Source organism: Gymnoscopelus braueri (assembly GCF_963280865.1).
Source record: "Gymnoscopelus braueri genome assembly, chromosome: 15".
Taxonomy (NCBI): Eukaryota; Metazoa; Chordata; class Actinopteri; order Myctophiformes; family Myctophidae; genus Gymnoscopelus; species Gymnoscopelus braueri.
The window spans coordinates 20804951-20831188 of NC_137620.1; the positions used below are offsets into that span (position 1 = coordinate 20804951).

General features: G+C 44.3%; 1 protein-coding gene across 11 annotated transcripts in view; it reads right to left on the minus strand.

Annotated features, from left to right (window-relative positions):
* LOC308102303 (VPS10 domain-containing receptor SorCS2-like) overlaps positions 1-26238 on the minus strand; it is a 223507-nt gene that overhangs the window by 13607 nt on the left and 183662 nt on the right. For all 11 annotated transcript variants that reach the window (XM_080451951.1, XM_080451950.1, XM_080451959.1 and 8 more), the window contains exons 6-14: positions 21679-21743; positions 16562-16680; positions 13955-14044; positions 8660-8839; positions 6635-6781; positions 4854-4956; positions 4310-4386; positions 3930-4021; positions 1843-1950 (exon numbers count right to left, since the gene is read on the minus strand). In XM_080451951.1, coding sequence (XP_080308077.1) covers positions 1843-1950; positions 3930-4021; positions 4310-4386; positions 4854-4956; positions 6635-6781; positions 8660-8839; positions 13955-14044; positions 16562-16680; positions 21679-21743 — 981 coding nt within the window. The remainder of the gene's footprint in view (positions 1-1842; positions 1951-3929; positions 4022-4309; positions 4387-4853; positions 4957-6634; positions 6782-8659; positions 8840-13954; positions 14045-16561; positions 16681-21678; positions 21744-26238) is intronic.

Genomic DNA, 26238 nt, shown 5'->3' on the forward strand with positions numbered 1-26238 from the left:
ATACTGAAAATACTTCAGGCCAGTCGTTTTCAGGGGACCTTGAGGGGGTTCCTGGGGGCTTTCCCAGCCAAATGAGGAGTAGTTTAGTTTAATTATGTCAGTTGATATAATACCAAAAAAAATTGTTTCAGTACCATTAATCCATTTTGCATTTGCAATTATTTACACTATTTAATTTAATTTAAACCAAAACATTTCTTTCATATACCCTTCAGGCTTATTTACAAAGCTCATTCAGAGTGGTTTAACTTTCAGACAAAACACTAAGCACTGTACAAGGAAAGTTGAATGGTGAGCTTGTTCAGCTCAGTTCTCAGATGTCTATTGGGTAGCATCTCCTCGCAAAAGTAGGGAAATAGACCTTTAAACAGAGGCAGCCAGCCTGTGTGACTAACAACGCCAAGGACCTTGACACAGGTCACTTTGCACTTACAGCATCTGTATGTTAAACATGTTTACAAATAGATGTTGTTAACCTAGGAGGTTTTTTTCTTTTCTTTTCTTTTTAATGACATATCACTCAAGCCATACATAATATGGGCAAAATGAAATGGGACATATTTTATTGGGAATAAATTAGGTGTTAAAAAGGCTGTTGGGAACAGCACAACAGCAATACAAACCAACCCAAAAACTTTTATTTGCATTGATTGAAAAGCATGTGACGTGATGTTCCAGGAACCACTGGGAGTCTGGGGTTTTGAGTGACTGTCATTGGTATGAGTGACAGGGGGCCTCCACCCACCTGTCCTTGCTGCTAAGCCCCTTCATTATGAGATGGTGGTCTGCGGCGTCAAAAATCGAAACTCCATGGCTAGGAAATAGAGCCCGGCTTATCTTTCAGACATCAGCCGCACTCTACTGCTCTATGTCGCTCCAGGCTGCTATCTCACTGGAGCCAGACACATATTGCATGTGCGCGTGTATATCTAAGTGTGTGTGTGGTGTGTGTGTGTGTGTGTGTGTGTGTGTGTGTGTGTGTGTGTGTGTGTGTGTGTGTGTGTGTGTGTGTGTGTGTGTGTGTGTGTGTGTCCTTCCACAGTAGACACACATAGTAAACTGCTGTCCTGTGTGCCTGTGATTTGGTCCTCTCGCCATCTCCTGACCTTCTCACCAGCTTCCAGCCAGAGGCAGATCTTATCTCTGAGCTGTGAGATGAAGTGACTTGTCTGACTCCAGTAAACTCACGGATAGAGACATCGGATGATGAGGACACCATGCGTGTCTGTGTTTGTGTGTGAGGGTGAGAGAAGGAGCGAGGGACAGCGAATGTGCTGAAGAGAGAGACGGGGGGAACGTGGACAGGACAATGGCGGGGTCAGTACCACACAGCAAAATCCTGAGCGTTCATTATTAAAGAAAGAAAAGAAAAAACATTTGGACCCTATAGTACATGTTTACACTCTCAGAGCAAGCTGATGTAGAGACAGGGAAAAGCCAGAGAGAGCAAAACACAGAGAAGAAAATGTCAGGGAGAGGGAGAGAGTAGTTTAAAAACAGAGAAGAGAGAAAGTGGGAGCCTCATCATCCTCGCTGTTAGGACCATCAAGTACTCAGAAAGAGGAGGAGTAGAACCTCCAGTGAGAGTGCTAGCTGTCTGCTAACATCGGCAAATTGGGGCCCCCACCCACAGCTAATGGAGTGTGAATTGAAGCAACAAGGAAGAAAACTCACACCGGCTTAAACGGTACATACACTTTTTCATGGTTTCTCTTTTGAGTGAACATGTGCGTGCGTGCGTGCGTGCGTGCGTGCGTGCGTGCGTGCGTGCGTGCGTGCGTGCGTGCGTGCGTGCGTGCGTGCGTGCGTGCGTGCGTGCGTGCGTGCGTGCGTCATACTCACGTCATGACCAGCGTCTCATCTCCTGGCTCACTCAGGAGCCCGTCAACAAACACAGAGGTGCTGGTGAAGTTATGGACGGTCCACGTTCGCCCTTCATCAACACTGAACCTGAAAGTGAAAGGAACTACATCACATAATCGTTGGCAACTTGAGCCAACGATTGGTAGTAGTACTACCACTTTTCAACATCACTTTAAGCTTCACATGACTTATTTAGCGCAGGCCTCAGTGTGAACTCAAAATGAGAAGGTACGCAACACAACGGCAATCACGGTCTTTATCGGCTTTTACACAGCTACTGGAGTCCACAGTGTAAATGTGACTGTGTGATGTGGAGAGAGGATCAATGTAGAATTGAGCTGTGCAGAGCTATAGCGCTGCTGGCGAAGTCGATGATGTGATAACAAGGAACTAATCAGCAGAGAAACATGCACAGAAAATGTTAGCCTCACGGCGAGTGGTTTCGAGGTGTCTGCGACGCGACGAATGGTCCGAGCAATCTGCGACATGGCGAGTGGTTTGAGCTGTCTCACAAGGGGCAACTCTGTGTCTATTTTGCTTTCTGCCTCTTACACACTCATTCATATTATGACGGGAATTTAGTCGGTGTAAAACACAATGACACTTCAGTCAATATGTGTGAAAGTATCAACCTTCTCCCTGAGGCAGTGATGGCCTATTTATCATCTCTGTGGAGACGTATAGACTTGTGTACACGTACACACGCACACACACATTCTTACTGTATAAAATCGATGAAACTGACAGACTCACTTGCATTTGTACCCCCTGAGTCTCAGTCAAACATTCAAATATTATTAGACATGAACTGCATCGATAATCCAGATCAGCGGCACAAACACATCTTAGTAATTACACATCTTGTTGTACAACCACAATGTATTTACACTATTTCTCAAAAACACATAAACACGCTGGAAGTAGAACTAATCTGGAATGTACAAAACACAGCTGTGTCCATGCTATGTTTGATAACAGCGTCTTATATCCCACACTGTTCACTTTTCAAAAGCAACTGATATGGACGCCTAGAGGCTGTTTGTTATTTGAGTTTGAATGAGCAGATAAACACATGCAGGGATGGATGTAATTGTTTCAGTGGGCGTGCACACAAGCCCTCCATGTCACTCTCTGGTCCTGTAGCTGGGATTATCAAGTGGACGTGAAAAGGGGCACCACTCCGTTGATGGCACTTGTTAACGTTGTACCACAGCGGGGGTACATGGCGAGCTGTACAGTAATTATCTCTGAGAGACACTCTCAAGTGCACTTGAGGACAGGGAGAGGGGATTATTATTTTTTTCTCCTCCAGGATGTAAAATTTTCAAACTCCTGTCTGCTTCTGAAATCATACAAGGGCCCTTCTGGGTGCCCCGGGGGCTCACTTGGTGACAGCGCATAGCACATAAGGCTAATAATGTCCTTCCTACAGCTGGCCTGGGATCGAATATCTTTGCTGCATGTCATCCTCTCTCTCTCTCTCTCTCGGCAAAAAGTTTCTCTACTCCATTTGGGTAGAGAAACACCCCGAGTTCTTGATGGAGACCAAGTCCCGAGTCTCTTTGGCCTTCTCTCCCTCTCTCTCTTTGCTCCACCTCTCCTCTCACTGCCTCAGGGGAGCACGCAGAGAGATTAATTCAAAGAAGTCTTTTAAGTACCACAGATTTAGTTGTTGCTTTTTTCTGAGCTTTCAGAACAGCTTAGAGATGTTTTCCGCCGCTTTGGCGGTGCAGGGGAGTCATTGAGTTCAGCTCGGGTTATAAGGGAACAGAGCACTAAGGACGATGCTCAGGGGGAGATTGGCGCCAACTGAAAGGTCACTTGATTCAGGCTGAAGATAAGCTCCCTCTTTTTTTTTCCCCGCCGGCTTCCTTATCTTTCATTTCCCATTATTTAATTCTTATCTAATAAGGCCGTCAAGATAAGATCTCGCTGAGTGTGAAATGTAGATTGCAAGGTCTTTGTGGCCTGTAAAGGTGAGTGATGTTAATGTTGCTTTGAGGATGACTGTGTCTCAGCTGCAGTGTACCGTATAGCTCTGATTGCCTTTCGAGTGGTGGTCTTACTTGAGTATTTTGAGAGGTATTGAGGTGTCCTTGATGGCGACAATGACCCCACCGTGGTCCAGGAATAATATGTGGTGCTCCTCCTCGAAAACCTGCCAACGGTAAAAATAGGTGAGTGATGGAAGTGGAACAGCCAATGTTGGGCAGGCTCCTAAATGTAAAATTGAGTTACGCTAAAAGCTCTCTTTCAAAACAAGCATCTAGCTACACTACAAGTTACTTAATAAAGTACCTATCTAACTTAATCGAACTGTGTAAAAACACTGCAGTGCAGTTTTACAAGTGAGTTTTAACACTGAATTTGTCATTGATCTGCAGAAGCAGTAAACATTAACACAGACCGCCAGTAAAAAAAATGAAAATGAAAGTGGACGACTCACTTGTCTCCAAGTCTTCCCACAGTCTGAAGTGATGTACATCTCCTCCTTATACTCCACCAGCTGGGAGCCAAGGTTACCTGAAAGACAGAGAGAGAGACAGACAGAGAGAGAAAGAGACAGACAGAGAGAGAGAGATTAACTCAAGGCCACAGTCATGGTCAAAAATTCGTAATCTAACATATCTTAGGAACAGAGCAATATAGAACAAGAGATGTTGGTGAGGGCAGTGTTTGCATCAAAGTAGAGACATTAACGAGCACACTCAGTCTGTTTAATACAATTTGATGGGGTCCTTCTGGTATACTTTTAATTCATAAAGTCACGCAGGCAACATACACGGACGTGTTTCGGCATCAAGACCTCCTCAACGTGTATGATACACGCAGTGTTCGCATCCCCAGGTTTGTATAACATTTCTATTCTAATCACAGGTGAGCATCTCATCATGATAGGACAAGAAAAGACATGAATAAGACTAGCGTAGCAGTATACAGTGTTTTTGTCTTGTTCTTAGTAATGTTGTCATGTTGCTATAGAAACTCACCGGCACCCATAATGAGCCCCGGGGCAGAGTCTTTGGTGTGGACCGTCCCGGACACGTAGGGGTTGTCGGCCCAGCGCAGGTGGAGGTGCAGGTGGCAGTCAGGCTAAGATAACGAGACAGAGAGAGAGAGAGAGAGAGAGAGACCAGGGTGGGGGTGTTCTCAGATCAAACGTCCATTTCATAGAGCAATGAACAACCTCAGAGGAACTCGTTTCAGTTCAGGTATTACGTGGCAAGTGCAACATATCTGTTTTAGAGTCAGATGAACTCTCAGATGAACTTGCCTCTGTCTACCAATGCCCAAACTGTTCCCAAGCAATCCCAGTGCAGATAGTACAGTACTTTTTCTTCTTGCAGTTCATCTCTGTCTGCCCTTACACCCAGCAACAGTGCAGATGGTGCCCCCATGCACCTGCACTGAATCAAACGGCCTGTGCCTTATGCACAAACAATAAATCACAGCGTGGGGTTGAAAATGGAGGGGAAAAAAAGGAAGAAATATTTCAAACGACTTTGCGACGCTATTAGGCACTAGATTAAAGGCAGATTGCTGGCATTAATCTGCAACACATATGGCTTCATTTAGGCATCATTACTAACGTCTATCGTGAGGCAAATTTTTCATGCCTGCCTTCACTTCAAGGTGGCGACGTGATACATTAGTTTGGCAGGGTTTGTCTACAGCCATAGCTCATTGGATGGCACGTGTAGCATCTGACTCGAGCTTGCTTGGTGAGGTATGAGACAGCATAATGACATGTCCATGCCAGCGCTGGACATCAAGCTATCTCTCTGACCTGCCATGCACTGTAGGCAGCCATGACAGCTGTGGAGCGAGTGTTTGAGTAGCACGTACGTAGCTCGTTTATGTCGCAAGTAGGGCTGCAGAACTAATCCAAAATAATACAAAATCGTGATTTTATGATTCACAATGATGTTGTAAAAACATGTTTCACTATAACCAGAACATGGTGCAAACCATCCATCAGGCTCAGAGAGACACAATGAAATCACAGAGGTCATTGCATACCGTTTGATATGGTACAGATAAGAACAATAAGCAACTAAAAGATGGAAAAGTCATTTTCCAACAAACACGTTTACCAATTATCGTGATTAATAAATGTTATTACAATATTGGGCCAAGCAATCAGGATTATCATTTTAGCCATAATCACACACTCCTAGTTGCAAGACTGTCATTATGGTTCATAATAGACGAGGCTGACAGATAAAAGGGTTCATTATTTCGGCGTGACTCAAGGTAAGCGACAAGCGTGTATGTGTGCGTGTGCGCGTACGTGCATCTCAGCCCATGGCAAATGACTTTCTTCATTATTACCCGTATAGGAGAAGATGAGATATCCATGACTACTGTGTCTAAAGGTGCAGTCTCTCTCTCTCTCTCTCTCTCTCTCTCTCTCTCTCTCTCTCTCTCTCTCTCGCTCTCTCTCTCTCTCTCTCTCTCTCTCTCTCTCTCTCTGTCTGTGAGGTAATGTTATTATGATGTGTGAATATCATCCAATATGTGACTCATACCGCCTTGCCATCTGACCCTGGTCAAAGACACCACACGTCTTTGATCAGACAGAGAGGAGAGTTGAACTTATAGTGCCGCTAACCCTACAGCATGTTCTCTTGGAATTCTAACTTTCCCCTCCAGAGTAACAATTAAAAAGGCACTGGCATCGCCTTGCACATGTGAGCATAATAATAATTTCGCTCTTAGGCAGTGTAAAGAAAAGTGAAAAATACATAAAGACTTGAGGAATGATCCCTACCGCTTTGCAGCTGACTGGCTTGCCGTTCATGTCGGTGGTCGGCGCCGCCAAGGGCTCCCAGTCACGGCCTTTGTTGTAGGTGATGAGGGTCGTCACTTTGCCGTCGACCTTCTGATTGGCCAGGAACACACCCTTGATGCCGCGCACCTGGGAAACGACATAGAAGATTGCTAGGAGGTTTACGATGCAGATGACATGAGGATGAGAACCGTTAGAACCTGGAATCCCTAAACAGGTAGGATGTAAATTAGTTTTCTTGCTATATTTGTACAGCACCAAACACAAGTATTTTGTGATGAAATCACAAACTTTTGATTGACTAAACACTTTTTAGTCACATGCCCAGCCTTAATTTGCGCTCAACTGGGTGCAAAGGAACCAAAACAAAGAGAAGAAAACAACGACCATTGACGGTCGAACGTACCAACAAAGGCAAGGCACACTAGCTCCATGTTCTGTTCCAACTCCCTCCCCACAGTTGGAAAATCCCAAGAATACCAGCGACATATAAAGACAGACAAGACAGACAGACTGAAATCATTTCAGTATCATGAGTTCTGTGGCTCCTGGCGGCGCTATCCATTAGTATGTAGGAATGATATTTCAGAAGTGAAACAGGGTAATTGTCTGAATGAAAATATGTGTCTCACATCATTAAGTTCTCTCTGGCCCCCTGCCTTCCTCTCCTATCTCTACCTGTGCATCTTCAATTAATTCCCTATCTACCTTCGGAGATAATCTCTCTCTCCACCTATTTATTTACATAAACATTTACATTACTCTGTCTGCCTCATTTCTTTATCCATCACCCATGTCATTCCTTCTCTCCCTCTCCCTCTCCCTCTCCCTCTCCCTCTCCCTCTCTCTCTGTGATGAGAGTGCACCCTGGAGTGAGAGATGAAGAAGGGGATTGGAGGAAATTAGTTCTCCAGCGCTGACCAATTGCCTCAATGCTCCGATGAAACCTCCCTCTCGTCTCTCCGCATTTATGTCTACTCCTCCACCTATTCATCTGGAGAGTGGAGACCTTGCCAAAACACTCTGGACTACAGAAACCTTGAACATTATGTGTTTGCATAGAAACCCCACTGAAAAGAATGCCAAAATGCCAAACATGTTGACTTCATGTAGGAACACACAATATAGCTCAGCGTACCTTACACAATGTGGAGGAATATCTTTCAGATAGACTGACAGCCGCCCCTGCTCTTAAGTCACGGTGGGAGAAAATAAAATTCTTCAGGCTCACAATTTACTCTGCGACAAATTAAGCCCTGTTTCCCCGGAAAATAAAATAATAAATGCCAACTATTCCACTGAGGCACTATTACGTCTAACTACAGTTACCTTGGCGGTGACAAGCCGTGACTGTGCGGCGCTGCAGCACGCCGCTGTGGAAGACAGCCACCTCATTAGTGTGAGTTGTATTTTACTTTTTAAATGTAGGGACTAGGCAGCGGATGGATTCAAGTGCCTGTGAGCGTGCACTGTGCACGTCAAACACCCTCAAGGTAACGATGTTTGTGATTCACATCCGGCGGGGGAAAATCTGTACACCCCACATTCCCATTGTGTAGTTGTTATCTTAAATTGTAACCACTTATATAAAGAGCTTGGTTCTCCTTTAGTTGTCAAAATCTTGCACCAACACTGAGAGGTAAACAGGCTTGACATTTTAATGGAACACTTTTTCAACCTCATATTCATGTATCAATAATAAGGCATTGATTCATGTTGTATAATTTATTGATCCTATATTCTAATAGTTTGTACTGTAACTGATATACAACATACTAGTAGTACTATGGAGGCCAGACTATCATGTCAGTCATAGACTAAGATATACTGTAATATAATAGAAGATTAATATAGCAATATATTATGATACAATCCTATGGGGAAACTTTAAAGTTCAAGTTTCTATTAAATGCTACGTTATTCTATTCTTAGAGCGCTCATAATTAGTGAAACTTTAGTTCAGTACTGCCTCCAGGAACCTATAGGTGTCACGGTGGCCCTTCTCACCTCCAGGATGTCGATAAGGACGCTCTCCTCCGGCTGCTTGGTGCTGCGTACGTTCTCCAGGACTATGGAGTAGTACACTCCCTGTGGGTCCGACTGGTACAGGTTGTATGTGTCCGTCTGGTACCACTCCTGGAGCGCCAGGAACACCTGGTTCTCATCTGTGCTCACTATCTGGACATCCTGGGAGACAGACAGTGACAGAGAAGAAGAGAGGAGAAGGAGAAGATGAGGGTTAATTTAGGAGAAATTATAGCAATAGAATAAAAGGGATGAGACAACGTGGGTGGGGGGGGGGAGAAGAAAGGAGAAAGGAGAAGAGACTTCAAACGGGCTTTTCGCGGCTCGGGAGTCTCGTTAGGCATTATGCGTCACAACCTGTGAGTTCTCAATGCAAATTACTTCATCACTCAATTAAAAACGCTGTGTGACGGTGGCATGGGGCCCGATTCAGCACTTTCTCTGCGAGTCTTACTGATTACATTAACATAACATTTGGAGATAAAGCCGTCAACTCATTGACACGTAGTACGCGTGATCAATTACCCTTGGATTTATGGTCAAGCCTGCGAAGTGCTTGAATGAAGTCTGTTTTCAATTACACAATAAGATGTTTAACTATAAGAGTCAATACAACTAGAAATCTTCTTTGCATCAAGAGCATGAAAATGAAAATAAAATGCTCTTGATTCTATCAGTTTCTGTGAAAACAACCAATCCCAACTTGAATTCCAATGGAACAAGCTTAGCCAGGCTATGGTACTGAGATGCTATGGTTGTGGTAAAGGGAAAGTTAGGCATGGGGATTTTAAGGCCAATCTCCATGGAGATGCCTCCCAGTGAAGCCGTTCATCATCATCATCATACGAAAGCAGGCGGGATATAGTTGCCAAAGGATGCTGGGTTACCTGGGTACATTGTGTTTAACCAGGCTTAGCTCTCAAAGCTGACAAAACGTCAAATGGAAAATGATGTTCGCTCAATTTAAACCTATTGAGTCAGGGGACATGAATTAAGATGGATTGGGTGGAGGTGGGAGTTGCAGTAAATTGAGTTCAGTGTATGTGAGTGTGTGTTGTGCGTGAAATGTGGGAGTGTGTGGGAAATGTACAATCTTCAGCCACCGGCTGTCTTTGCACTTTCATAGTCAGCCATCCACCCACCTGCGTGGTGCCTTGTGGCTAGAATGCAATCCTGTGTTGAATATGTCAGCAGAGTCACGTATATTCAGGACTAAACACTCTTATGTAGTATTGTAGCATGTGTGCATGCATGCAGACTGATCTATGATCACACAAAGACATCACACACTCAAGTACAGAAGCACACATACATTGTATACCTTCTGCACACACAATATCCCATATATCTCATAACGTGCTTAAAAAAGATCCTACATTCAACCTTGTCTTTGAATGTGAGGTGGCTGTTGCTGAAGCCAGCTGTGTGCAGCTTAAAACCAGAGATCACACACCGTGGGCAAACAACACATGTTTGAATGTTCCACTGCAGTGTGTACAATAAAAATAACAGGATTATAATGACAGGAGGCTGAATAAAGCCTTTATAGATGTATGCTCAGTGTGCAAACATGAAATCTATGCACAAAAGAGGATTGATTCTGAAAAGACGCACTCCATCGCCTCTTAAATAGGCTGTGCAGAGTGTTTGCTCACAACAGAGGCCGTTGCTGTTTGTCTAGGTCCTGTAATACCGGTAACGGATGCTGGTGTCCTCTAAGCCTTAGAGGGTTAGAGTCTAAGGTGAGTGCTTTGTTGGTGTTCCCTGTGGTCCACTACTGTAATGCACAGCTTTCAAAACAAGGCGTTTATTTTTCACCAGAGCCGGAGGTGCAGAGATGGGGCATGTTGAGGTGTAGGCAGAGACAAATCATTATGCTGTTGCACTGCACACCCAGCTTGAATTTATCAAAATAAAAACCCCTCTTTCTTCGTCTTGAGTGAATCTTCCTTTGGGGTGGGCTGCAGCCTGAGTATAAAATATGCAAAGAAATCTTAACCAGCATACCCCCCCCCCCATCCCCTCTGTGCTGCACCAACACCTTCCATTCATCACTGTCAGGGGGTAGGGGGACCACCGTACACCCCGCTGAGATCTTGTCTCACAGGGTAAAATGGCAGAGGTCCTGGCCTTGTGGACGCCGCACGGTCCGCTGGACACGAAACCTACATTCCACCCTTTCTACCTTCCCCTGACCCAGTCTCAGCTGGCGCAAACAGCAATAGATTGGCAGTGACCGAGCGAAACAGAGAGAGACGGAGATGGTGAGGCTGAGAGCGTCATTTACGAAACCGCACAGTGTCGAAGACAAAAGCATGTCTGATCAGTCAGCTGTATTGTACACATGTACTGTATGTTGGAAAGAATTCACACCAGGAAATGAAGACATATACTGAAGATGTTTCTGTCCGTTCTGTGTCAAGATGTCATTTTCAGACTAGTGACTAACTACACTATCAAACACTATTGTTTTCAATAAACAAACACAACCCAGCAAGCACAGTCAGGACCCGGACCAATCAGTGACGTCTTGATTGGGGCTAGATCAAGTCAAACCAAGACAAGTTCTGGCCCAGAATATCACCTGATTTCAACCAAAATTTATCCTGACCACAAAAACGTCACTTCCAGGACGTCATCTAAACACATTTCTCATCACCCAAAATTGCTGTCCAAATGTCCATATGATGTCCCGGTGATGACGTCCTGTAAATGACGTAAAGATCATCCCCATATGGGCTGTGATCTGGCCTAGTCCTGAACGTCACCGGGGTGATGACCGGGCGTCATCATAACGTCATCATGACGTCATTGTGCTTGCTGGGAATTGTAATGTGTAATTCTACAACATTGTGTTGCAACGAATTATATTTTGAGAAATGTGGCTATGGGCCCTTATCTTATGCCCAAACGTATTAGGCATTTTTTACATTTTAAAATAGTGAAAATAGCCGATCGACTCGTTGTGAGCTTGTAGATCGGCCACTCACTATTTAAAAATAGATTTGCTAGCTGAGCAACTTCACCTTTAAATAAGGGTTCAAAACAGACAACATGAGAAAGAGAGAGCAATTATTACCTGTGATATATTATTAAATGTATGTCCTGCATGCCTGTGTGTGCGTGTGTGTGCGTGAGTGTGTTATAATCCACAGCTTGGGTCAGCTTGGCTCACAGGGGTAGGGATGGTCTCTGCATTTTTCATTCTCCAGGCTTTCAATTATTCACAGTCGAAGAACAAAAACCTTCCTCAATTCCCTTGTTCTCACGCATGCACGCGCACACGCACACACACACGCACACGCACGCACACCCTCTCCTTTCCCTTTCCCACTGCTATTTGCGTTTCTCTCAACCTTTTCACTCACTCTGTCTTGCCATCTTTCTTCCAACTACAAGTGACATTTCTCCTTCTCAATCTCTCTCTCTCTCAATCTATCTTTTGTCCTAGAAGCAATGTGACTAGTGAGGTAACTAGAGGTGCGCGCGAACACACACACACATACACACGCACGCACGCACACACGCGCACGCACACACACACACACACACACACACACACACACACACACACACACACACACACACACACACACACACACACACCCCTCCACCACCTTCCTGCCACACCTAATGACATTGATCCTCTCTCCTTATAGAAAGGAGAGCAATTTCCTGTGAGTGTGCGTGCGTGTTTGGCTACACGCATGTGTGTGTGTGTGTGTGTGTGTGTGTGTGTGTGTGTGTGTGTGTGTGTGTGTGTGTGTGTGTGTGTGTGTGTGTGTGTGTGTGTGTGTGTGTGTGTGTGTAATTCCATCTCTTTCACCTTCCCTCATGATCACCAAGGACCTGAAGTGTTCAAGACCCCTCTAAAGTGACGGGCTAGGTGGTTCAGAGTAATTGTAGAACCCTAACCCTTCCCTAAACTCACTTTTCCCAGACACACAATATGTCCTCTTTGGATAAAGTGCCAATGACAGTGATTGTCTCTGAGGCTCTCTCTTCCTTCCTTCTGGTTGCTGCAGGTTGAAAAATACATGAGCCAGTCCCTCCCCCAGAGTCCGTCTTCAATCAATGCAATTCAATAGCGCTCCAGACAGTGTCACGCTAAAATGGTCCCCTGAGCAGATTACTCTGACAGCAAAGATTCCTGCTCGCTGAGAGCCTGCTGGAGGCTCCCTTGCTCGTGTGACTTTACACGGATTTCAGTTGTAGTCTTTAATATTTTATGCCGATACAGATTCTGGTCTGGGACAGTGGACCGAGGCCAGAATCTGTATTAGAGAAGTTTCCACAGAATATAGTCTGATTTCCAAGAGTCAAATGTGCAGAGCAATATGTCGTCTACTGTGCTGAAATGTACTACTGTAGGTATTGTAGAGCAATATGTCATCTGCTCAGCTGAAATTTGTCAGACGTCGCTGAGAAGTTGGTTCTTTCTCAATCCCATGGAGGCTTATGCAGCCAAGAATCAAGAACCTCCTCAATTTTTCGATTTCAGAATTACACTTCTTTTTCACTCATTGTCTCTGACATTAACCCATTGAAACTGGGAAAGCATCTGCATAATTATTTATTTTATACGTTTGAAATTTGCAGATATACAAGCTCACTTGTGAGTAAGTGTGATAACTACTGATTTAGAAGGCATTTGTAGAATCGGCCTCAGGTCTTAATGGGTTAAACATTATTAATATGAACATAGACTTATAAATGTACGTATAGTACATGAATAGGTTAATTGTGGGAATCTTTAACCATTTCTAACCATTTAGCGATACAAATGGGAGTGGATATGTGCGTGTTCCCGTGCACACACTTCTATGATGATTTCTGATTTGATATGGGCCCCTGTTGCTTTAATATTTTATACTGTCACTTTGACCTTTTCATTTCTCCTAGAGAATCAATTGTACTGAACAAAAAAAAAAGCTTCTATTGATAATTTGATTTAGTTGATGCATTAAAGGTCAAATTAACCTAATAATATCAAAAACTCAGATAAAACTGATCATTTAACCAACCAACAATCCAAGTAAAAAAGCATCTTTGCATTGTCCAGTAATTGGATTTAATTTGTACTCATTTTGACAGCTAGTATATAAAATGTAACCCTGAGAATCATAAAGTGGTATGAGTCCTGAGTCAGCAGTCTCACTCAATGGGCTACAGGCTGGAGATAAAAAAGTGAAAACTGTTCAGGTAAAATTGGTGTGGTATTGATTTCCGTTTCATCTTGGGGAAGAATTCGAGTTATTTCAGGTTGTGAAGGAATACCTTGGGTAGAGCATACTTGGGAAACTTCATCTGGACAAACTCGTTACGTCGATAGGACACGTAGTGCTTGGTGCGGTTCCCTGTGGTCACCTGGGAAATTGAGAAAACACACACAGACACACATGTTCCATCATGTTATTTCACTCAATACATCACAGAGGAGAGAAGCATTGATCACAGAGCTAGAGATAGACTAGAAGGCTTCAGAAAGACCAGAGAGAGGGGAAGAGAGAGAGAGAGATGATTTAAGTGATATTATAACTAGAGAAAATAAGACCGTCAGCATCCACCAGTGAGCTGCTGCTGGTAATACTGAGGTTCACGGGTCACCATCTGCCAGCACTGATTCCAGAAAAGGAATATGCGCACGCACGCACACGCACACGCGCACGCGCACACGCACACGCGCACACGCACACGCACACACACACACACACACACACACACACACACACACACACACACACACACACACAGGCTTGTGGGTAATGGCTGACTCATGCTGAGCAAGGGCCAGAAATAAAATACGCCCCATGTGACACTGAAGCAGGATATCCAAGCGGTCTCAGCTGATGTGATGTTTCAGAGGAGGCTGGATGAACGGTAGAAGCAGTGATGTTGTAGTGACTCTCTTGGGGAATAATACACCATCATGTGGCCTAGAGTCGCTTCTTCTGGGCTTGTTCTCATAGACCTAGTTGCTTATTTCTCTCGCAAGATCTGGCAACACTGGGTGTGTGTGTTGTGTATTGTCAGTGTGAGTGTAGAGAGTGCAGTGAATGGACACGTCGTTCTGTGGGATCAACGTCACAAGTTGCAATACTTTCATTCTTGCAATTCCTAAAATTATGTTTCAAATAAAAGGTAGAAGCAGATTCACTGTTTCAGAGGAAAGGTAGAAGCTGTGATGTGTTGTTTCAGAGGAAAGGTAGAAGCAGTGATGTGTTGTTTCAGATGAACATTTGAAGCAGTGGTGTGTTGTTTCAGATGAACATTTGAAGCAGTGGTGTGTTGTTTCAGATGAACATTTAAAGCAGTGATGTGTTGTTTCAGATGAACATTTGAAGCAGTGGTGTGTTGTTTCAGATGAACATTTGAAGCAGTGATGTGTTGTTTCAGATGAACATTTGAAGCAGTGATGTGTTGTTTCAGATGAACATTTGAAGCAGTGGTGTGTTGTTTCAGAGGAAAGATAGAAGCAGTGATGTGTTGTTTCAGATGAACATTTGAAGCAGTGGTGTGTTGTTTCAGAGGAAAGATAGAAGCAGTGATGTGTTGTTTCAGAGGAAAGATAGAAGCAGTGATGTGTTGTTTCAGATGAACATTTGAAGCAGTGGTGTGTTGTTTCAGAGGAAATATAGAAGCAGTGGTGTGTTGTTTCAGAGGAAAGATAGAAGCAGTGATGTGTTGTTTCAGATGAACATTTGAAGCAGTGGTGCGTTGTTTCAGATGAACATTTGAAGCAGTGGTGTGTTGTTTCAGATGAACATTTGAAGCAGTGATGTGTTGTTTCAGATGAACATTTGAAGCAGTGATGTGTTGTTTGAGATGAACATTTGAAGCAGTGATGTGTTGTTTCAGATGAACATTTGAAGCAGTGATGTGTTGTTTCAGATGAACATTTGAAGCAGTGATGTGTTGTTTGAGATGAACATTTGAAGCAGTGATGTGTTGTTTCAGATGAACATTTGAAGCAGTGGTGTGTTGTTTCAGATGAACATTTGAAGCAGTGGTGTGTTGTTTCAGATGAACATTTGAAGCAGTGGTGTGATGTTTCAGATGAACATTTGAAGCAGTGGTGTGATGTTTCAGAGGAGGCTGGATGAAAGGCTGACGTGAACTCAAACACCAGCGTCACGTCCAGAGCGATGGGGTGCTTGATTGCTGCATGACAACCGTTGTATGGAAGATGCTGTGTGGGGTGGTCAATGGTTTAAGCAGTCACACTAGTTGCATGGACTCAGAGTTAGGTGTGACACTAACACCTGTCAACTGTCCCCATACACACTCAAGGGGAAGATGCTGTCCAGATACAGTTTATTTAAAGCTCATACAAATAAAGATAACGTATTCTGACTTTGTTAGACGAGCCATCTCGAATCTGCTGAAATGGCTAGACTTTTTTCCCCCCAAAACGTATAAATCAATCTTGTCAGGAGATATCCAAGCATTCCATCATCTGTATTCAGGTACCAAGACGCCTCAATGATTTTTTTATTATTTATTTTTTTTAAAGCCATCTCACAGAACTTTGAGCTTTTTTTCATTGATGAAAATGAAGAAAACCAATACAAAAATCTAACTAGTTCTTTCCATTGCGCCCCCCCCTGAATCAAATACTATGGACTGTGTTTTGAAAAGGAGTGGTTTCAATAGAGTGAAGTCCAGTGCTACTGGACGCATCTGAGTCTGCACAACCACCTTACATCCAATAAACATCCTATGGTTCTCATTACTGATGTCAAGCGGTCACAGTGTGTGTGTGTGTGTGTGTGTGTGTGTGTGTGTGTGTGTGTGTGTGTGTGTGTGTGTGTGTGTGTGTGTGTGTGTGTGTGTGTGTGTGTGTGTGTGTGTGTGTGTGTGTGTGTGTGTTTGCCTATGAGCTACCTTGACTAATATGTAATCGTCTTGGACGGAGAGTGAGTTGTGGTCGATTTTCCCCAGGAACTGAGCCGTCATCATCTTGTCTGAGCAGTTCTGGATGAGGCAGGTCACATACAGGAAGCCTGCAGGGACAACCATCACCAGGGGACACAACACGAGAGACAAGAGAGTTACATCATCGTGAACAAATCAACAGGAATGGTTGAAGGTGAGATATTATTAAAGTGTTGTGAGAGAGAAAGAGAGAGAAGAGGGCATATACAATATATATTCGACAAAACGCCTCAGACAGTAAACGTAGTACAGTAGTATTTTTCATATTAAAGGTGAAAATCTGAGCTACGAGATATTGCTTGTTTGTTTTCAATAGTTTAGGAACTACGCCTTCTAAAACCAACAGAGAATTTGACTGAAAGGCAAAACAAATCTATATTCGTAAGTATCCCAGAGGACATTGCATCTCAATTCAAGCGTCAGCGAAGGTGAGATGTTCCCTTCAGTCTAAACATTGTTTCATTGTTTGTCTCAGTGAGCTGCCAGCAAGGCACTCCTCTGCTGCCTGGATCATCATCAAAGTAGAAGAAAATAGTAGATTTTCTTCCTTTTAAAACTAGGTCATTTTAATATGATTTCATGGTTAATAGATTTTTTTGGGGACTTAGAAATGCAGGAAAATGAAGAGAATAATATTGCAACGCTGAAAAAAAGTATTTTACTGGATTTTACAGCGAATAGCAAATATAATGAAAAACGTACTCGGAACTGGATTTGAGGGGATTTGGATTACCAATGTAGTTTGCTATTGCATTATTGCATTAGCAACTAATGCATTCTTTTAATATTTACACGTCAATTTCTGTTCTGATATCTTAATATTTGATGATTCAGAATCTGTGATTGAGTAATTTTTTACAGGATTTTTTTTCTCCCCCTGAACAATGCCTATGTGACAGACAGACAGACAGACAGACAGACAGACAGACAGACAGACAGACAGAGTAGGTACTGTAGATCAATAGATTGATACAGTAGATGGGATAGAGAGAGAGAGAGAGAGAGAGAGAGAGAGAGAGAGAGAGAGAGAGAGAGAGGGGGGGAGGGTGGGCGGATGAGAATTAGAGAGATGGAGGAGAAATTAATGAAGGCAACAAGAAAGAGAAACATGGAAATGTCAAATCACGTCTGGATGTTTGGGTCACATGAAAACATACAGATGATGCCAATGGCAGAACGATATTCTGAACAAATTAAGAAGAACCAGAGAGACAGAGAGAGAATACATAAAGTCAGATAGAAAAACAGAGCCAGAGCTATGACTTCGTAGAATCTATCACATTTTACAGCTCTCCTCTATCACTGCCATCGGGGGGATTGCCTGTTGCTTGGCTAACTCAGTATTGACTTTCACTGAGGTGAGCTACATCAGCAACATCAGCCCACAGAAATTCAGCAGCTTTTCCCCTCTCCAGAGGTCACGAGAAAATGGAGCCTCGGAGAAAAGGCTCACGTACACAAACTCTGCCCATGAATGGTAAAATGAGATTTGACTGTGTGCTGTACACACAGGCACGCGTACACACACACACACACACACACAGGAGCTTGTGCACGCATCGCATAGACACTGGGGGCATACACTTCAGCTGATGTGCACACAATGCAGGTACACAGAGAGATTCGAACAAAGCAAACACAGCAGAAGTCAATCTGCCAGTGAGACGCCACAACATTGCTTTTTCTTTTTCTTTTTTAATTCCGGTTTCTCGACTCCACTTTGTTTAAAGAGGTCTGTGGTGCTAACAAATGGACTTGCTAATTTATTGAAATGCCCTGACATTTAATCAAAGCAAGCAGCATACGGCACAGGACTCATTAAAATGCTATTAGATTGGCTAAGTGTTCAATTCCAGTTGGCGACACGCGCACGCACACACACACGCCCTCCACTTGAGGTGGTCTGAAAAGGACGATGGTGAATAGCAAATAGTTGTGAAAAAACCAAAGGGTGAATAAACTTGCAGTCTTGAATCTTACAAAGTTATGGACAATGTTTTTCATTTCATTCTTATATTTGCAGAAAGATTGGCGCGCGCGCGTGTGTGTGTGTGTGTGTGTGTGTGTGTGTGTGTGTGTGTCTGTGTGGCCATGCATATCCACAGTATGTTTTCCATCACATCATTCTCCCTAATGACACGTGCACCTACAGACCCCACCAGCCTCCTCATCCATCAAGTTACGCCCCCGTTGCTCATACAGTACTCTCTCCCCCGTCCCCCTATGCCGCCCCCCCCTTCAGAAACCTAGCCGCACTAACCTGGGCACAGGCGCCCGGGGCGAGGTCCTGGACTGAGTGCAGCCTATTCTACAGAGGTGTTGAACCTCTCTGTGGCCCTTTCTGGTGCGTGCCATCGTTTAACCTTGACAATGGCACATGTGACAGGGGGGGGCACATAGCGAACAGATTGGCTTGGCACGCCTGGCCGCTCCACCCCCCCCTCCTATCTGTCTGAGTACGGAAGCAAGGAGATGAGGGGGGGGGGGGGGACCATGTGGTGCTACCTAGTTCCAGGAAGAGCTCTATATCACCTGGGCAGCTGTCCCGGACAGTACCGGTGTCAGTATCCGGTGTCAGTATCCGGTGTCGGTATCCTGGTCCGGCAGGGGGTCTGACGCACGCTCTGCACGGTCTGTTCGCTTGTTTGTTAGCGTTGTGTCCAGTCTTTTGTCTTTTTTGTTTATTTTTGTATAATTATAATTATAATTATTATTATTTTTTGTCTGTCTGAGAGTTCCGACTGTCTGGCTAAATGCCCATCATGCTGGACGTGTACAGAACCACCTGGATTGTATTTATAATCCTATGGATAATAAATGACAGTTCTGCAAAAGGAGTAACAAAGGAGTGAACGGGCTGTTTTTTTTTTTGCAATCACGTGGTTTGCTGCTGCTCCACCTGCACACCAAAGCTGCTGTCAACCAGGCTGTCTGCATCACCACCCTCCTCTACGGTTGTGAAGCATGGACCGCATACAGGCATCACATCAAGTCCCTGGAGCGCTTCCATATCGGATGCCTTCAGCGCATGATGCGCATCCTTGGCCTCAGCTGGCGTGATCATGTGCCTCAGACTGAAATACTTGCCAAGACCAACTGCAGGAGTATTGAGGCCATGATCACCCAGCACCAACTGCGCTGGCTCGGTTGAGGAGGAACACACCCGTGACTGCCATTACCACTACCACCTTTACAACCTACACATGCCCCAGCTGCAATAGAACATGTGCTTCCAGGATTGGACTCTTTAGCCACCAAATAACTCACCGTTAAGGACATAATATGACGTCATCATCGGATTCAATGGACAAACATAAGCAAAAAAAAATGTGTGTGTGTGTGTGTGTGTGTGTGTGTGTGTGTGTGTGTGTGTGTGTGTGTGTGTGTGTGTGTGTGTGTGTGTGTGTGTGTGTGTGTGTGTGTGTGTGTGTGTGTGTGTGTGTGTGTGTGTGTCTGTGTGTGAGAGAGAGTTGTACCCTAACCTGTCCATCTGTCCAACTGATATGATCATTCCGTTTTACGGGTGGGGCCAAGACAGGGAGTACAGAAGTCCTGACATCGTAACCCTGATGAAGTGTTTTTCCCATTCAAAACCTTGACACCGGGCACCACACTCCCTCGGGTCCTCGCCGATGCGCTCGCTGAGTTTGAAATCAGTCGGTCCCATATGTGATGGTTTGAATGGGAAAAACACGTTTTTTTTATGTCACATTCCCCCTGAATCCCCACCCCAAGTGAGGTCAACCCATCATCACATCTATTCCCTACAATACATGTACACCGGGGAGGGACAGAGAAACTGAGAGAGAGACAGACAGACAGACAGACAGACAGACAGACAGACAGACAGACAGACAGACAGACAGACAGACAGACAGACAGACAGACAGACAGAGAGAGATGGACAGACAGACAGACAGACAGAGAGAGAGATGGACAGGGGAGTTGACAGGGTTTAAAGTCACTGAAGCAGAATAAGCACGTTGGAACTACAGACCACAGGGAGCAACCAAATCATCGGATTTGTTCAGAAACAAATCAGCTTTTTGTACCTAGAAGGCCCTGTTGACACAGCCAAGTTAAATGTACCACGTACACAGCAGACTGAATCATGACTCATTTTTACACTGCTGTCCATTGAAGCTTAAATAAAACTGAATCATGACTCATTTTTACACGTATACTGTCTATTTAAGCTGAAATGAAACTGAATCATGACTCATTTTTGCACTGTACGGTGTCTAATAAACCTGAAGTAAAACTTAATCATGACTCATTTTCACACCGTACTGTCTATTAAAGCTGAGATGAAACTGAATTATGACTGAATCCTTGAGTCTGGGGCAGTGGCTTAGGATGTAGAGTGGTTGCCTTGGATTGAAGGTTCCCGGTTTGATCCTGGCATCACATCAAAGTGTCCTTGAGCAAGACTTTTAAATCTTTCAAATTAGACTTTAGTATCGATTGCAAGAACAATCGATGTTGTGTGCACGTGAACGCCCTTAAAGGGCCACCCCAGTCAAAAAAGAGGAAAATAGAAAATGAACGTTCATAAAGTATGCACTTATAAAATGGGAGCAGATTCTCACTACATATTTAGGAATGCATTATGTGTGCACATGCCTGGATAGTGGACAGGAGAGCTAGCCTGGTTCCATACCATAGACCCCGCCCACTCTCTGAGTGGACTGCCTCTTGGTCTGGAGTTGTAAATGTGAACCTAAGACTTCTCCGGTACAAAATGCGTTGTCCAATGAGAGGCAGAGGTGGGCGTGGGGATCCCTTAGGATTGGTTTAGGGAATTTCTAATCCCCTCCCCCTTGTAATCCCCGACACTGGAGCCAATTTCAGACTGATAATCAGGCTACAGGAGAGCAGGAAGCAGGACAGAAACATCTAATATTCCACAACAAGAACAGAACAGAAGTTTGAAACCAATGTGACGCCTGAATTTCCCCACTTTCTTTTTTCTTGGCAAAAAAAATACTACAAGAGCAAAAAAACATAATCCTTCAGAAAAGAAAAGAGAGATAAAGCAACTAAAGCACAATGCAGTGTCACTGTACCTCCGCTTGTATCCTGTATTTCCATGTGCACGAGGTCAGGGTCCACATCCACATCAGACACAGACCTGTAATACACACACGATCACTGTTAAGACACATTTTCGGCTTTATCACCCGCTGTAGAAACATTTGGAGGGGATATGACTTGGCACACAGGCACACACATGCGCACACGCACGCACACACGCATGCACAACAACAGCATGCATTAAATGACATGTATTATGTCATGTCCTGTGATGTCATGTGATGCTGTTCCGGCCCCGACTCGAAGCTCCTGAGACTTGGAGTGCTGGACTGGGTGAAATACCTTGGCACCTGCATCTCTCTTTAAAATCATCTTACGTCACCTCACATAATGGCAGATCTTCCAATGCAAGATGACGTATAACTGCATTTGAGCTGAAGGGCCGTTACTTCAATAGTTTACCGTTGCCGTGACAAACACTAGATACATTTCAACGACCGTACCTTTTCACATGACAGGGGTTTGATTTGTCACACTTTGGCTGCCGAAATTTATCGGGAACATGTACTTTGATAGGAAAAGTTTGGGGAGCCGTGGAGAGATACCACAGGTGAGCGGGAGAGTCGCCTCTTTTTGAAAGGCATGGCTTGTCATTGCAATTCACCTCGTTTATCAGTAGGGGACGCACAATGCAGCTTTAAGCAAAGCATTATTGTCTCCGCCAGGCCGAAAGGCATGGCAAGAGAGTATGTTTTTCACCCCGTCCGTCCGTCCTTGCGCGTGTGTGTGTGTCACACACACGCACGCTGCGATGCGGTGCGACACCGTTGGCTTGATCGCAGCGAAACTGTGCACACACACTCCCTGGATGCCAATTCAGAACCTCTGCCCCAATTTTTCACATTGGCCTGTAATAGCGCCACCAGGAGGCCGCTTTTTGCAAAACAATTTTTTTGACAATAATCAATCATTTATCCTACAGGTTTTGTCCAAGCGTCACACAAATCGGTACACAGTATGTCTATAGTCATTCAACGAAACGGGTCTTTCAGATTTTTCATGTCCCATCCTGACTGGCAAAAAATGGCTTCCAAATTTGCAGGAGTGCTCCGTTTTGAACAAAATGCCTCAAATCATGAACAGAGCGTGCAACTTCAGTGAAATTTTGCACATACATTCCCACTATGCCGAGGAAGAAATGCCACTTGGTGGCGCTATAACAGCTAGGCCAATTCGTGTTTTTAGAACTGCACCAATCTGTGTACAACTTTGTATGTGCACTCCCTAGAGGCCAAGGAAAAACCTTTGCCCTGCATTTTTCACATCTGCCTTTTATAGCGTCACCAGGAGGCCGACTTATATAAAACTCATTTTTTAATATTACTCCTTCAGATTGTATCCAAATTTCACGCAAATCGGTAGACATGATCTCTATAGTCATGTGATCAAGTCGGATCGGTTACATTTTTCATATTCCATCCTGATTGGCTAAGATTGACATCTAAAGATTGCAGCAGTGGCCCGTTTTGAACAAAATGCCGCAAATCATGAACGCAGCATCCGATTGCGGTGAAACTTTGCACGTACTTTCGCACTATGTTGAGGAAGAAATGCCACCCTTTTAACACATTGAGTGCCAAAAACGTAATATTACGTTTTTGCAAATACACCCATGGAGTGCCAAAAAGCCCCAAAAACGTAAATATACGTGAAATCAATCTTTTATTTATTTATATTTTTTCACAAGGGGGGGGGGGGGGGCTAGCGCAGCCCTGGAATCACCCATGAACACTCTAAGAAGTAAGGGACAGATGGATCACCGTGCCAAAAAATCTGGCTCCCATCCGCTTCCATTCTATCTCCTTAAAGGACAACTTTGTTTTTTTACAACCAAGGTTTATATTTTAGCTTGTAATTAAAGTAAATAAAAGATGAGTGTTAATTTTTTTTCATTTACTGCTTTCTATAGTTTTAGCAATTTTCGCGATATTTTTTACAGTGGGCGGGGGCATTCTGTCCTGTGGCTAAATATGCCTTTTTTACACAATAAAAAAGATCCTGTGGTCTTTGATGGCCAGATGTGAGTTTTTTGGGGCTAGAAGAGCTACTGTAAATAATAATAAAGAAAACACCGGGTTATTGTGTAAAAAAAATACATATTTAGCCACCGGACAGAATGCCCCCGCCCACTGTAAAAAAGATCGCGAAAATTGCTAAAACTATAGAAAGCAGTAAATAGAATAAAATTTAACACTCATCTTGTATTTACTTTAATTACAATCTAAAACATAAACCTTGGTTGTAAAAAAAACAAAGTTGTCCTTTAAAACTAAAAACCTCTGTATCTCCTTAACTTTTTACAGTGGGCAAAACGAGTGATTCTCGATGCGCGATCGCTCTGCAATGGTGACTCGCATGAGACATGTTGTTGTTCCAGGCTTTAGCCAGGACCATCGCGCACCCTGCACACATGCATTGTTTTTCATGGATCGCTCGTCGTGGAGTCTACAGCTTTAAACAGCGCAGCGCAACGGTGAGATTTCTGCTGATTTCTGCTGATAACCTACTGACCTGGCGGAGACCTGTGCTCCGAGGAGCACTTTTTCTAGTTGTAATTGTTGCACGTGCTAATGCTGATATACTAAACTATAAAATGTAATGGAAGCGTAAATGGCGACCTAAATTAAATCTAGTCACGGCCAACGTAGCATCAAACACTTCCAAGAATTTTAATACGGTTTGTCGGAGTACACTGCCATACATGGCGGTGCAGCGTCTACGTGCCCTTCAGTGTGCAGTAAACTGAGCGGTTCATCGGATTAGCGGTGCACGCTGTAGTCTGTGAAACCTCCCCAGTCCCAGTGAAGATGGAGTGGAGATTTAAAACCTCGTTAACCCTCCTCTATAAAGTGCCTTTATGAGCAATTAGCAAGAGGCTGTGGCAGAAGACTGGAGCATGCAGGGAAGAGAGGGACAATGAGGAAGAGGAAAGAGAAAGGAAGGAGAAGAGGATGAAGAAACAGGGATCAGGTGGAAAAAGGGGAAGGAAAGAACGAAAACTTGAACCGGAACAAAACCTTGCACCACACGTATATCACGTACTACAGGTGTGTGGAGCTTAACTATCCCAGGCTGGTACAAGAAATGCTACTGAAAATCTCCAAGCGGATGTAAAGAAAAGTACCGGCCTAAAGTGCTAAAGGAAGTTATATTTACATTCCCAGGTCATGAAAACCGTATCATAATTGGTCAAAAGAAGACAGCGGGAGTACATCCTAATATACAATCGAGAGTCCCGCGCATGCGCGACGGTCGGTCGTGTACGGTCGGTTGGTCGTCCACCCAGTGGCGGAACAACCGGAAAGCCCCCCCCTCTGCGCACGCACGTGCGCTGGCGCGAAAATTTGCGGGTTTTGGGCGGATTGTGTTCGTTTTTTTGTTACTTTATTTCAGTTTTAGGGTTAGGGTGAGCTTCCAACAGTGTATTGGGGTGAATTGCCTCGAATATATTTGCAGTTCTATGTAAGCTGGTGAATCTCTGGGAAAGTTGCGGAGAGGCGCAGCACGCAAAGTGCGTCTAATTCTAATAAAATAAAGGTCCATGTGATCTGACGACCCAGGCCCCCGGAGTCCCGGGCCCGTAGGCGGCCGCCTACCTAGCCTACCCGGACGCTCCGCCACAGCGTCCACCGTCTACTCTCATACGGGTACTCATGCTCTCTCTCTCAATACAAACTTATGGTCACTCGACCATGCTCTCTCTGTCAATACAAAGTTAAGTTTCGGTTTCGTTTTCACCTCCGGGTGTTGCCACATACATGAAAAACAAGCGGACCATCATGGGCTCTGGTGTTGCCAAATCATGTGCGAGAAACAAGCACCGCTGTTGCAATGAAAGTCTACACGCTCTACTGTCTCTGTCTACTAGACGGGAGCGCCGCGTAGCGGCCCGCACCTCTAGTACTGTACAATGGACGTCCTAGGGACACTTTTGGCTGTAGTTCACTTATTTTCCAGGCTTTTAGCCTTGTGAGATGAGATAAGGATGAAAGGAGGTTATCCAATATATCAGTTGAAGGAACACAATGTTCTTGTTGTGTTAATTAAAGTAATATTCTTGCCCAGAGAGTCCGTCACCCTCTGTCAAAGAAGCAAAGGATAGAAACAGTCCAAAGGTATAGAAATAAATTGATGGAGGTGTAATGAAAAGCTAAGAATGACAGACGAGGAGGGATACATACAGAGATGGACAGAGAGAGAAATATGCAGAGGAAAAGGCAGGACGATTTGGGGGCTGAAAATGACTAATCTGTGTCTGTTCCTGTTACTCTGCCGTTCATTAATCCTTTGTCCATTCTCTCCCATCGATCGTCTGTGTGCAGCGCGACGGCGGTCTGATCTCACAAACGCTGTCGTTTCTCACTTTGACATGCAGTTCCTGTGGTGGTGAGCGCGGTTTAGTTTAGTAGAGGCACTACCACACTGAACTTTACAGGGGAGGAGGGTGGGGAGGTTGGTATACGTACGAGTGCCGAGGTCGGGCTTTGGCCAGACCACCCTGAACGGAAATTGGTTTTAGCTTGATGTGATTT